This window comes from Podarcis melisellensis (genome assembly GCF_964234715.1).
Source record: "Podarcis melisellensis genome assembly, chromosome: 3".
Classification (NCBI taxonomy): Eukaryota; Metazoa; Chordata; class Lepidosauria; order Squamata; family Lacertidae; genus Podarcis; species Podarcis melisellensis.
In genome coordinates this window covers 84,210,448-84,224,073 of record NC_138530.1, presented here as the reverse complement: position 1 = coordinate 84,224,073, position 13,626 = coordinate 84,210,448, and the positions used below count along the sequence as shown (strand labels likewise).

The 13,626-nt window shown below is 40.6% G+C and overlaps 1 protein-coding gene across 50 annotated transcripts in view; it reads left to right on the top strand.

The window, feature by feature from the left end:
• RIMS1 (regulating synaptic membrane exocytosis 1) overlaps positions 1-13,626 on the top strand; it is a 240,428-nt gene that overhangs the window by 188,400 nt on the left and 38,402 nt on the right. For 47 of the 50 annotated variants that reach the window (XM_081904806.1, XM_081904835.1, XM_081904837.1 and 44 more), the window contains 2 exons: positions 8,799-8,911; positions 12,435-12,601. The exons of the other annotated variants lie outside the window; for them this stretch is intronic. In XM_081904806.1, the coding sequence (XP_081760932.1) occupies positions 8,799-8,911; positions 12,435-12,601 (280 nt within the window). The remainder of the gene's footprint in view (positions 1-8,798; positions 8,912-12,434; positions 12,602-13,626) is intronic. 50 annotated transcript variants of the gene reach the window in all.

Here is a 13,626-nt window from a genome sequence, read left to right as displayed (position 1 = left end):
ATCAGCATAGGTGTTTCCTATCCCCAAAGGCTGTCAGAACATTGGGAATGGATGCCATGAGTGCATTGACACTGGAAGGCCTGTCTCCTCAACACATTTATTGTAAATTTTGCACATGAGTGAAGAGAGCTATAGTTAGCAGATAAGGAGTATAACTATCTCTGTCTCCAAATGCATCATAGTTACCTCTGGTATTGTTTTGAATGGAATCTGTTATAACCAATGTTTTATTTCCTCTTGTCACTGAGGATGGTGTACAAATTCTTGCTATTGAGAACCCCTCAATCTCACCCTGTAGAGCTGGAGATGGCTCTCATGCTGTTTTCGGCTACAGGACTAGATTTTAAAAAGTTGAAAGATGCGTGGCGATTGTGCCATGATTTATAAATGGCTCTGTAGCCAGACTCCATGTTATATCTACGTCAAATTAAGCAACCCTTAAAAGTGATAGTGGCTGAAGTGCTATCCTTACCTGGGAGTAATCCTATTAAACCCAATGGGGCTTTTTTCTAGGGTAGTATACAAGAGACAAGAATTACTCAAAATATAAATGCAATGCAAAGTACAAATATAAGATATAAATAATTAGAAATGCATACATATGTCTCTGGCTGATTTTTAAGAAGTTTACTGTTAAGACAGGAGACCTAATGGCTGCTGATGCATACTGTAAAAAAGGTAAAAATAAGTGTGGCATTGGCTTAGGTTATCTCTACCTTTGAATGTTCTTCTGGGCGTTTGAATGAGGTGATTGGTTTTGATATACTGGAGTCCTCCAGAACCAGCTCAGTAATTTTAAGAGTGTGCAACTTGTGTCCCCACAAATAACTCACTGGCTGAGATTGAGCTGCCTGACTGCGACTGAAAAAATGGGGGGGTTCTAAACACCTGGGAAACAATAAAACATGGCTGTTGGGCTGGGTCAAGTTGTTCAGTCTGCTTGTCAGTCTGGAATGAGTACCATTTTTCTTCCATTGGTAAACAAGAACACTATGTGTACCACCATAACATGCTGAATGGGAACGACTAGCATGTGGATCCGAAATAAAGGATTTGGTCTTCTACAGGGAAACCTTGAGAGAAACAAACAGAAAAACATTACCCCTCAGGTAATTTCTAGAATACCTAAGAGGCTCAGAGGAGAAGTGCTGAAAGAACATCAAAATTGTGTGCATCCCAAACCAATGACCAATGGGGTTATAGAAGATAATGTAAAAGTGCTATAGCCTCCTTTGAGCCTTAGCTGCACCTTGGATTTAGTGTTGGATAGTGGGAATTGATGAATACAGTTGGAGACAGATAAGTAGGACTCTGATGAGCCAATGAGGAAGTATTCATGGGACCTTGGAAGGTGTGCTTGAAGTTCCTCAATGTAGATGAACACAAGAGTTTGCAAATGGAGAGTGTATCGATGGACTAGAGAAGTGACTGGAGCATGGAATGTGAGACTATGTACCCCTCCCCAAGATTCAGGAATAATAAGCTAGAAATGAACTAATGTTTGAGATTATTTCTGAATATTTATTAGAAATCGATTCGACTTTTGCAACAACAACGTTTTGGAGATTCCAGGAATTTTTTTAACATTTTGGGAATGTTCCATACTCGTTACAAATTTCAAGAATCGAAAGGATCATGAATTTACAATTTATCATTTCATCAAATCTATAGAGAGTTTTTGCAACATGTATACAGGTAACTCGCATCTTATGCAAAGGTTCAGTTCCGGGAATCCACATGCAAACACAAACATGTGTAGATCCAGAAACCCACAGAACTGCTGCCCCCTGCAAGGTATAGGGCTGTTTACCTGGCTTTGAGAAGGTGGCTGGAGGGCTCTACAATCCTGCCAGTGCCTTTGAGCCTTCTTCTCTAAACCTGGCGCCTCACCCAGCTTTGTGAAGGCTGTGCAGGGGCTCTGGGATACTGCCAGAGCCCCCATGCCACTTTCCCAAAGCCAGGTAAGCCTGGAGCTGTGGGTAGGAGTGGGTAAATAAATGGAGAGTGCGTTTCACTATTTTCCATTTATTTATTGATTTTCCCCACACACCTACACAAAGCTGTAATTGTGTAAGTAAAATAAGCATACGATGCTTGTTACCTATACTAGAAATGGTTTGTATACAGGGAACTTGAAACCTGAACTGCCCTGGCTTAACAGGCCAAACTGCTGAGGCAGAAGGCAACTGTTTCTGTCATAGCTGCCTCTTCCTGGAGACTTGTCAGGGATGTTGTTTGGGCTACTAGAGCACAGTTACCAAGGAAAGCCATCAGGTAAGCAGTTGCTCCTCCAGGTCAGCCTTAGCCCCTAGAAATGCTAGACTGAGATGGTCTGCATAGTGTCACAACCACCATTTTGATCTAATGGAGAGGTGCGTTCTTGTCGTCATACCATACCTGACATCATACTATAAGCCAGAGTGGCAGGAGGAAAAAAGGCAGTTGGGAAAGCCTCTGCCTTTCATCTGTTGTCTGCTGCCTTTGCACCATGGACCCAAGGAGGGAAGAAAAGAGAAGAGAATTCTACAGCACAACCGTCTCCTTGTGAGTAAGTGTACCCAAGCACCAGCTCATTGGTTTTTCAAGCCCCTTTTTTTTAGGATGACTGAGCAGAAAAGCCAATTGCCACAGCAGCCTCCCAGCTTCCCACCTAATCTGGCTAGAAACAAAGTTTGTAATTTATTTTTAGTCACCTGGAGTGGACTTGCGACTCTTCTCTCAGGCACCACAAGCATTTCCTTTGTCCTTCTAACAAACCTTATAGCCCACAATGCATTTTGTCAGCCTAGCTACTAAAACAATGACCAATTGAATTGGTGCATAGGAAGCCCACAAATACATCTCTGCAAGAAATATGGCTGATACATGTGTGCCCAAGGGCCAGTATGTGGCTAGCCAAGTTTGCCTTGGAATGGATACAGCCCTTCAGAAACAGCTGCAACCCCAGCACTGAAACCAAGGTGGTACTCAAGGGGCTGGTTTGTAGTTTGCCCCATTCCAGGAAATTTGACAAAGTAAAGGCTGGTAGAAGGGATAATCCAACAGTTGCTGCACACACAGTTGTGAAACAGAGGTCAAACATTCAGCATGGCACTCACACCTATTCAATAGATGGAAGAGCATGACACATTGTAAGCAAAAACTGCCTAAACAAATTCATCAGACTCTGATACATTGAGATGGAGAACCTTTGGCAGGTGGCTCCCAGTATTCTATGAGTTAGTTTCACAGCACCTGTAGATCCTAAAAATGTGTGTGTTCTCATTCTAATAAGAACAGATGACTGGAAATTTTATCACTTCTGCTTCATCATCCATTACTATCAGTATGATGCCTTGTCCTTTGATTATTCTCCCTCACCCATAACATTGACTAAGAGGCTGGTTTAGGTTGTGGTTTGAGACAACGGAGTTTTCATGTATACCTTTATCAAGATGACAAGAGCACGCTGTCTGTAAAAGGATCAAACCAATGTGACTATGACAGTGAATCTCCTCATAAAAGTCAACTGGACCTAGAAGTCATGCAAGACACTGGCTGTTCTGCAGGCAGCTGTAGTTCAACAACATCTGGAAAGCTACAGGTTCCAGACAAACCTGTGCTACGAAAGCAAGCAAGGAAGAAATGTGCATCGTAGACTCCAGAAGGAAGGAAGCCTACTCTTTTCTGCAGTATTTGTCCATCTAACTTTGACCATAAGCAATCATATACTCACTTGTGTTCAACTGGAGGAGGGATTAAGCACTGAAATTTGCACTGTTAAAAGTGGTACTAACTATGATCCAATTTAGCTCTATTAAGTCGTTCAGATTTTTCCAACTGTTTATGTTAATCCTATTGAGCGTGCATGCACACCCATTCATATCTTCACAACAGAGAACTATTTTCAGCTTTGTTACATACACGCTTTGAATGCGCCTGCCTGTTTTACAGCAGACATATTTTCAGAGTTGATTTCTTTCCTTTTCGGCTGTCGTACACCTAAAAAAAAGTTAGTTTCGTCTACATGGTGGGGCAGTGGAGGACTAAATGCCCCTCTCATCCACCAAGCACCTGCTATATTATGTGAAGCTATGTGGAAATTTGTACTGTACATGCAAACATGATTTGTATGATCTTCACCTCTTTTGTAAAAACAGCATGCAAATTGGAGCATCAACCTCATTTGTGGGGAGCATGCCAGTTTATCTAATGCAAGCCTGCTAAGTGTAGGAACTGGGCTGTAGATTTCTGATAACTTCCTGCTGCTAAATTATGAGAAAGAAAGAGAAAGCATACATCTAATTCTACCACCCACAGTCTATTAATAGGCAAGGGTAATAAAGTGTTTCTCACAATATGGCTGCTGTGTAGAGGCAGCTTGAAACTTCCTTTTCATGGTAGCTGATCTACAGGGCCAGCAGTTTCATGCACTTCATGCCATCCTATGGACTGGTCCCCACAGTGCGATTTCTACCTGTGCTTCAGCTTAATTTGTTTCATCACAATTCATGTCATTCTTATCACTAATCATCATCATAATTTTAATTGCTAATACCATGCCTATTCATCATCATCATCATTTTGATTACTCATCCCACACCTGTCACTGTGCTAGGCACCATGCATAAATTACTTTTTCTATTTATAGCTTGCTGGAGTATGGAAAGAAACCATGTGGTAGGGCCAGATCTGGGAAGTATGAGCTGGTGCGCATGAAATTGCTTGCAGTGTACACGAAAGACCACACAGAAGCAATTTCAGGTGGCTTCCCCCATGGCAGCCAGATCATGTGAGGTGGTCCTCTAGAGTCAATGTTTCAGTTTCAATAGCCAAAAATAGGCATAAAGATTTCTCCCGGAGAGTCATGGGCTCAACACCAATGAGCTTCAGTCAACTTGAATAATGTTTTGTTTATTTAAATGTATATGCCAAGGGCTCAAGGCAGAAAGCAACAGTTTTCAAATTATTGATAAAGTATATAGTTGTAGAATGCAAAAGTGCTATTTGAATGTCAAGTCTCTTATTCTGGGACAGGATAGTGACTAAACTCCTGAAAGCCAGGTAATAGGTTTCTCTCCCCATTTTTCATAGTTTCCCCCATATATTCATCAGGCCTTGATTGTCTTCTAGCTGTGTCCTGACTGTATTTCTCTAAAGTTAGATATTTATAACTCAAGACCTGTGACTTCTTTCTTCTCCTTGTTGCTGTTGACTCTATTTTTCTTGCATTCACATTGTCCAAAACCAGTGGTGGGCAGCATGGCAGGGTGGCACTGCTCACCTGACTTCCAGTCAGTTGTGTCACTCCTGCTTACTAGGAGCTAGAGGGAAGGAACAAGGTGGCGGTGAGATTAGTGTGGTGCAAACACACCAGCAGGAGCACTGGTTTGGCTTCATCAGTTCATTAGCACCGTGCTGACCTTACTTCTCTATATCCTGGTCAGCAACAGTAATGCAGCTGAGCACTGCTGTCCCACCACATCTGATACTGGTCTCCTCCTCCTTGCCAGTTCACCTATCTAACTCTACAGCCAGTTTTGTGCTTGCTATGGCATGCCTGCAATGATTCCCATACGAATCACCTAACAGGCACTGGCGGAGGAATAGGGGTGTGGGGGGAGCATACTGCCCCCAGCGGCATGATCCTGGTGGGGTGCTATCGCAGTCCCCCCCCCCCGTGCTGGGCACTATGCCCCTGGGAGTGCAGCAGCCATGCCCTCGCCTGCTCTCCGCCCCCCTGCCAGAGCTTGAAGCTCCGCCACTGCTAACAGGCTACTCTTGCTCGCCACACCAAGATGGATTTCTGACAGTTGGCCACGTAACTGGGACTATTTGAACTGGTTGGGGAATACACTAAACCAGATATTTGAATGACAGATATGTTATTTTTCATGTTCAAATGAGCATGGTTACTCTCTAGCAGGGATAGGCAACCTTGTTTTTTCTATCAAAGCCCCCATATCTTCAAGGGTAATTGGTTGGAGGCCACATGCCATTGGTGGACATAGCAAGAGACAAAAGTGTATTGAATTAATTAATAAAGATTAAATTCATAAAGAATAAAGATTACTCTTACTCAGTTTTAACCAGCTCCTACTCCTGTAGAGCTCTACACAGAAGTAAGCCCAACTGGGTTGATGAAATTACTCTCATATAAGCATACATATGTTTTCTTCAAGTCCATCAGGCCAATGAATCTTTTTTTCTGTCTAAAAAGCAAGTGGAAGTAGATTTAATGTGCTACACGCACACGTATACAAAGCAGAACAACCCTAAATTTGTTCTCAATGATCTGGGGGACAATGACTTATTTTTGCAAAGTCATACAACCAGGGAAATGTTAGTTAAAACCCATCAATATATTTTTCTTAAATGTAATACCACCTCTGCCAAATTTTCTGCAATTGTGCAGAAAGAGGAAAGCACTTCTTAAAACCAGGAACATTAAGGAGGATGTGAACAGTTAGAAAGGGGCTCCATTCCACTGGGATAGAAGAGTAGAGCAACTCCGGAAAGTTCGGGGGGGGGCATATAAAATGAGGTTGGGGACTGCATCATTGGCTGCAGGTTGTTCACCTTTGCTCTCTATAGAAAAGATGCCTTGTTGACCAGGCTTCCTGAAACGGAATTTGAAAGACAGAGTTTCTAATACACAAATCTACAATTCAGTTAATAAACTCACATTATTTTCATATAAATGCATTCATATTGGAACCTGCTATCTGCAATTGAGGATCATTGCGTTTGTAGGTGATAAATAGGCATATGGAATAGCCTACAATTCTTTAATTTATTTCAATCGCATGCTGTTTTTCCAACGTGATTGAACAGTGCAGTGTGCAGAAAAGTAATATTAGCAGCTCAACATAACAATAACAGAGACAGAAAAAGTTTTTTTAAAAAAACAACAACATGCTGCACATGGAATAAACACTTTGGTGTTTTAGATCTGGTACAGACGGCACCATGTAGTTTCATTGAGACTTCAGCACAAGTAACTATATAGTTAGCAATCTAAATAGGTTTCTTGGTGCATTTTCCAGATAAAGTTGGGTTTGTATGGGAGAGGGGACATGAATCTGAAAAAGTAGATTAATATTTTGAGGCACTGTTTCGTTTTGTTCTGTTTACTAAATGGAGTTTTACAGCTAAAAACATGGTTTTGTGACTAAGAATGTGGAAAATTAGGCAGTATTAAATTTAAAGCTAAATATGTGCTGTTTTTTAATATTGCTCATTGATTTATTGTTGCATGCTGTAGTTTAAATAACTTTATATACTTTACCAAATTAAAACATTATTGAAGAGAGAGAAAGAAATCTATTAAGGTTAGATTTCCCACATTTGCATTGTGTATCTCCTTAATAAAACATCTTTTTGTATATCATTGTAACATAAAATAATGTGATTTACTCAGTGTTTTGATAATACTCTTGTTGTGTAAAATCAATAATCACGAACTGGGTGAATCTGTAACCTCTGAAATCAAAATACACAATTGTAGGCAACCTTTATGAGAAAAAAAAAATCCAGACAGACTCTATGAAAATTGGACCTTGTGTATTTTTACATGTCTGCTTCCTGAATCACCTGGAAACACCTTGACCATTTGAGGGATATACTTTGAGCCCCCTTTTTTTCTGACAGTGGTACGCTAACGTCCACTTCAGACTCTTTCAGTAATCAGAGTACTTTGCCTGTATATGGTACATGAGTGGTTTGAACATTTTGGGGTATATATTGAGTCACCAGTTTTGTGAGGAGATGTAGATTGCATCAGGCTGTGTGTGCACCTGATTTCAAGATTGTAGCTGTTTGAGAAGTAACCTATCAATTTTGATAGCCTTGTGAGGGAGGGAGGGAGGGAGGGAGTCTGGCACTCAGGCCCAATTAGTGAGTGATATAATGTGATATAATAACTATAAATCAAATACTCAAATCAAAGTCTGAAGAGGCTACGTACAGGATGGTATTCAACTGTTATTCAGAGGTGACACTTAAATTAATTAAACATGCCTAAGTTAGATCCATTAATTTCAATTTAGCTCAATACCAACCACAGCTTGGCTTTCTTTCTGGAATGCCAGCTTCTCTTACAAAGGGTTTAAGTGTGAGGTGTAAAAATGCTCCTTTTTCAGACTTTAGCATAGACTAAGGTTGGAGCCTTAGCCAGTTAGTTGTATAGAAGCCAGTGCAATCATTGTCTGAATACACATCTATCACACCTGCAAGTATTGCATAGTGTTATTTTGAATAGGATAATGAAGTATAGTTATATTTATGTTGAGATGATTGAATGCTACAGTTCTACAGATACAGTAGACTCGCAACCTACACACATTTAACTTGTGCACATTCAGCTTTACAAGCTTGGCAAATAAATAAATAGAAAGCGGGTGGGCATCTGGGGGGGAAACTTTCGCAATCCCACCCGCCATTGCATCCAATGTGATTTGATTATACACGATTTTGGCTTTATGCTCTGTCCCCATAATGTACCCCCTGCATAATTTGTGGGTCTACTGTACTGCCAAGATTTATGAGCTTTAAACAAGCAAATGTTCTTTTTTTGGTTTAGAATCTATTGTACCACCTATAATTATATAGCAAATTTAGAATTGTATCATACAAATATTTGCAAGCAAATCTTTATATTAACATTAGCATGCCTATGTCTTATGTACACACAGTGCTTCTTTTTGTTATTTGAATACTTCTTGTTCAAGTTGAAATAAGGTCTAAGTTGCATGTAAACCGTTTGTTTCTTTAAAAGTTTTTCGCCTCTTTTTAATAGGCTTCCATTATGTGTTTTACAGCAAATTTAGTAGTGGAGGAACGAACGAGACAGATGAAAATGAAAATGCACCGTTATAACCAGACAACAGAGTCTGGTTCTAGTCAAGAACTTGAACGTGAGCAATATACTAAGGTAAAGTTAGTGTTAAAATATAATACTTTATTTGGAAAGGGGAAGGAGAAACCTTGATTTAAAATACAATCTAACACAAAAGTTTCTAGGAAGACTTGAAGTCACTACAAATACTAACTTTATTTTGGGGGCATAATTTCATCCATTCAGTTTTTACAGTGCATCAGAAGTTCCTGAAACAGTTGTCTTGCTACAGTTGTCTTTAGTCCTATGTAATGGGAGCTGTAGAATCACCCCAGAGGGGCTTTTTGACTTCACAAGAAAGTGGCAAGAGTTATTTGCATATTTGTGTTTGATGTTTTTCTCTTAGGTAGATATTTGGTATAATTGGAATAACTGGAATAATTGTCTTGCCTCTTGAAGATACAGAGCAAGGCTTGGAATGGTTGATCTGATTTATAAGTGTTTACTAGATTATTAAATTTAAGATTTCAGTGTTCATGGGGGTTTTTCTTTCGTTTTTTAAAGAAAAGCAAGCCTACCAATGAAATGTGGCAATTCTTTAATCAGAACAGCGGAGAGGAGCAAGATGAGAGGGTGGAATCTTTGAGAGACATTGTCCCAGTATGGTTACTACTGTTTCTGCAGCTGCTCCCTGTACTAGATTAGGTTGTATGCAAAACTACATCTAACATGGACTGTAGTTTGCCTTGATTGCTAGGCTTGCATTCCTTCTTCTGTAGAGTAGAAATAACTGACTTCTCAGGCAGATTCCAGGTTCTATATCAGTCATGTTTGAGGTGGTACGCCAGTGTGTGACTGCACCAGATATGGCCATTTCCATGTATGGCCCAATTAAAGCTGCCAAACTGCAAACATGATTTTTAGATAAAGTATAAAGAACCTAAGTCAAATAGAATAGCTTGAAGGATCTGAAGGTGTTTGGAGCACACTGAACATGGTACCTTCCAGTTGTTTTGGATTACAGCTCCCTGACCATTAGCCAGGTCGGCTGGGGCTGATGGGAGCTGGGGTACAAAACATCTGAGGAGACCATGTTTGCTACTCTGAACCAGTGAGAGGGCTTGTTGAAAGTTGGATATTTTTGTTTGGAAATAATGAAACTGCATGCACAATAATGGTATGCGTCTCCAGCTTGCAGCTAGTGCAAAAGTTAAGTTGTGCTACCTAGGAGGGCTGCACCAGATTTTCAGCCCTGAAAAAATCCAAGCTGAAAAGGTTGGGAGGAGTTGTAAAGGGCCCTCCCATGAAAGACAGACTTACCTCTTCCTTGGTTTTTCATTCACTTCATTATTCCCGTTGTTGCTTCTCTAGAGCCACACACCCCCCCACTAGCCAACCACGGATCATAGAGTGTGGAAGATAACATCAAGACACTACATAGCCAATCAAATTTTGCTCGCAATATCATTACTGAGGGCAAGCAAAACAACAGTTACCTTACTGGGAGGAATTCAGTATATCCCTGCATTGCCAAAGCAAATGTTTTCTGTTCTCCTGCACTCTGAGGATACTTTAATTGCCTCTCACAGTATAATGTCACAAAATGGAGCAACATCTAGTTGCCTTGATAGTTCTGGAGCACTGGATGAAGTTCTCCCTGTGTGCATATTTACTCCAAAAAGATTGCCAAAAGAGAGTCCCTTTTCACAGGCGCTTGGATACTTTATGAAAAGGTGTTCCCCATTTTAGTTTAGGCTTAGATTTAGTTTAGGCTTTAAAAAGTTGAACCCTGGGTTCATTCTGAAATCTGTCGGGCACATAATGAGGCTGATCTTAATTCTATCTGCATAATGGTTCTTGCACTCCATTATAAGCTGGAGATTTTTGGGGAAGCAACATTTTAAAATATACGACAGGGTGGAGAACTTTTTGTACTATGCTTTCTCACTGCTCCAATATATCTGTATTTATTGGGCTGGGTATTATTTATGTTATTACTGCTGTATTTAATATTTGTGATGCTTTCTATGCACATATGTACATTGTCCCGGAATCTTTTGGCTACAGCGGTTGGGCTAGTGAGGAGAGAGGTCAACCACGAGCCCCAGGCTTGGAAGTTTTGCTAAGCCAAACCTTGATTTAGTTCAGCACAGTACAGGAGTTTTAAAAGACCAGGAAGGAACAATGTGCGAGCTCGTCTTTGGGAGTCCACACCTTTGTTTAACTTACCATAGCCATTGTTAAGATTTTTGTTGCATAGCTTATGAGATAAGTTCAACAAAAGGGGGGGAACCTGATATACAAAATAGCAAAAGACATCTATGAGCATATGAAAGCTTATTAAATCTAAATATTTCCAGTACATTTCAACTCAAGAGAATACTCTTTGAACAGGTTGCTTCAGTTTTCAAATGTGGCTGGCTATTATAATTTTAGGGCTAAAATCCCTGTGTTGTGCAGTAGATGCTATCAGCTTTACTTCATACCTTAACTTTATACTTAAAAATCTGTGCATCTTTCCCAAGTATTAGCTGTAGTCTATTTTGTAGGTATGTGTGTTCATGTCTTACTGAAATCCATGCAATTCCCACTGGTTTCAGTACATGAATGTGCACAGCTATGTGTTAATAGCCACCATTGTTAACAATGCTGACAAACTGCCATTATGCTTATTTATTTAATTAGGTTATTTACCTAATTTATTAACTTTACGTTACCGCAAAGCTCCTCCCAGAGTTGTGGGTATCCAGGCACGCTAAATGTCTGCCTAGAAGCTTCTTTATGGGGTGTAAACATAAAGCAGATATCATCATCACTTATCAACCTCTCAGTTTTATATCTTCAATTAATATAGCCTTTGAAGTTGTCAACATACTAAAATGCTACTGTTGTCAACAGAATTTTTTTAAAAAAAAAATGCCACCAGGCCAATGCTGAAAATGAGAATGGTAATATCATCTTATGAGATTCCTTGCACAATGCTACCCAATAGTTGGTTTCTTGTTTATTCATAGCAACTTTAGAGAGCCTTCAGTAAGCTGGGGCCCTCCAGGTGATTTGGACTACAACTCAGCTAGCATAGCCATGATGGGGCTGATGGGAATTGTAGTCCAAAGAAGCTGGAGCACATCAGGTTTGGGAAGGCTGGTATAGAACTACTTAGAACTGAAATCATTTATAAACGAGGCCATTTATTATTATTATTGAGGAAAACTGGCCCCTGAGCCATTTGTTATATTCTGAGAACTATTCCCTGTCAGTGGTGGAGCTTCATGCTCTGGGGGCGGAGAGCAGGCGGGGGCGTTGTGCGCATGCTGAGGGCATGGCACCCAGCACAGGTGGTGGAGCAGCCACAATGGCACCCCACCAGGATCGCGCTGCCAGGGGCGGTGCACTCCCGCCGCAATCCTCTTCCTCCGCCAGTGTTCCCTGTGCTGGTCTGGCAAAATAATACATTGTTGTTCTTTTGGGGGGTTCTTTCAATAATAATAATAATAATAATAGAAATTTTCTGGAGTTTACCAGTGTCACAACAATATAATGATTTGTAACACCATGAAGCTTTTCCCTCCCTCACACTGTGTCAAGAGAACTCACACTTTCTCTTTTAACTCTTTAGTATAACATACAAACAGATCAGTACAGAAGTTGTGATAACGTCTCTGCCAAATCATCAGATAGTGATGTCAGTGATGTGTCAGCCATTTCCCGTGCCAGCAGTGCCTCACGTCTCAGCAGCACAAGCTTTATGTCAGAGCAATCAGAGCGCCCGAGGGGCAGAATCAGGTGAGTTTGCAATGTAGACATATATGGATATTTCAAATAGTCGGTTCTTTACACGCATATACAAACAGCAATTGCTAGTTGCAAGGGGGGGGCGGAGGAAAAAAGGAAACTCAAACTTTGGATTATGACTGCTGAAGCAGCAAAACAAAATCTGAGCAGCTATCAATAGTGGGTCAGCTTGAAACCCACAACTTTAACAGAATCATTTATTGCAAAGCCATAGTCATACAATCATTTATTATGAAGAGGAAATTAAATACTGTTGGGTACAGGAGCTTGCAGTCTCAAAGGCTTTATGAAACCAAGGCTGCAAGCCAAAAACACACTACCGGGGAGTAAGCCCCATTGAATTCAGTGGACTTCACCTCTGAACTGATATGGAAATCAAAGTTTCAGGATTGCTTTTGAAATATCAACATTTTCTTTGAAAGGCATTCCATATATTTCATTAAAATTTCAAGCCTTTCCTCATAACATAATCAATGGGGCCCTATAGTCCCACAAGGCAAGATTTTTGTTTGCTTGTAATGGAAAAAATAAATAAATCTGATGACCTCTAGGTTTCAGCAACATTAGAGAAGCTCAGCAACATGCAAATTTTGGTAACTGCAAGGTACAGGGAGCTCTTGGGTCTCCAGCAAGTGGCAATGGCTATAGGTAACCTGTCTTTGTGTGTTCCACTGGGGAAGGGAAGCAAAGAGACTATGGTATTTTCCTTCCACTGTTACCTTCTGCCTCAAATTTGGGGAGGGAGACTCTTGGTAGAGCTGAGCCAAATTATCATGCGTTTAGATTTTCCTGTTAAAATGTACATGCCTGGTGACAGAACTCAAACAGCTGAGAAAATTGCCTTGAGTTATATAGCAGTATGTTAGCGTCCATATTATAACTGATATGACTTCAGCGAGTACTAGGTAGATAAGGCCAACCATCTCCCAGCCTGTCTCTTCTTTATAGCAGTGATCCATCCATTCGGTTGCAGCAGCCTGTAAATTTAGGATGGTCCACAAACCTGTTCAATGCAG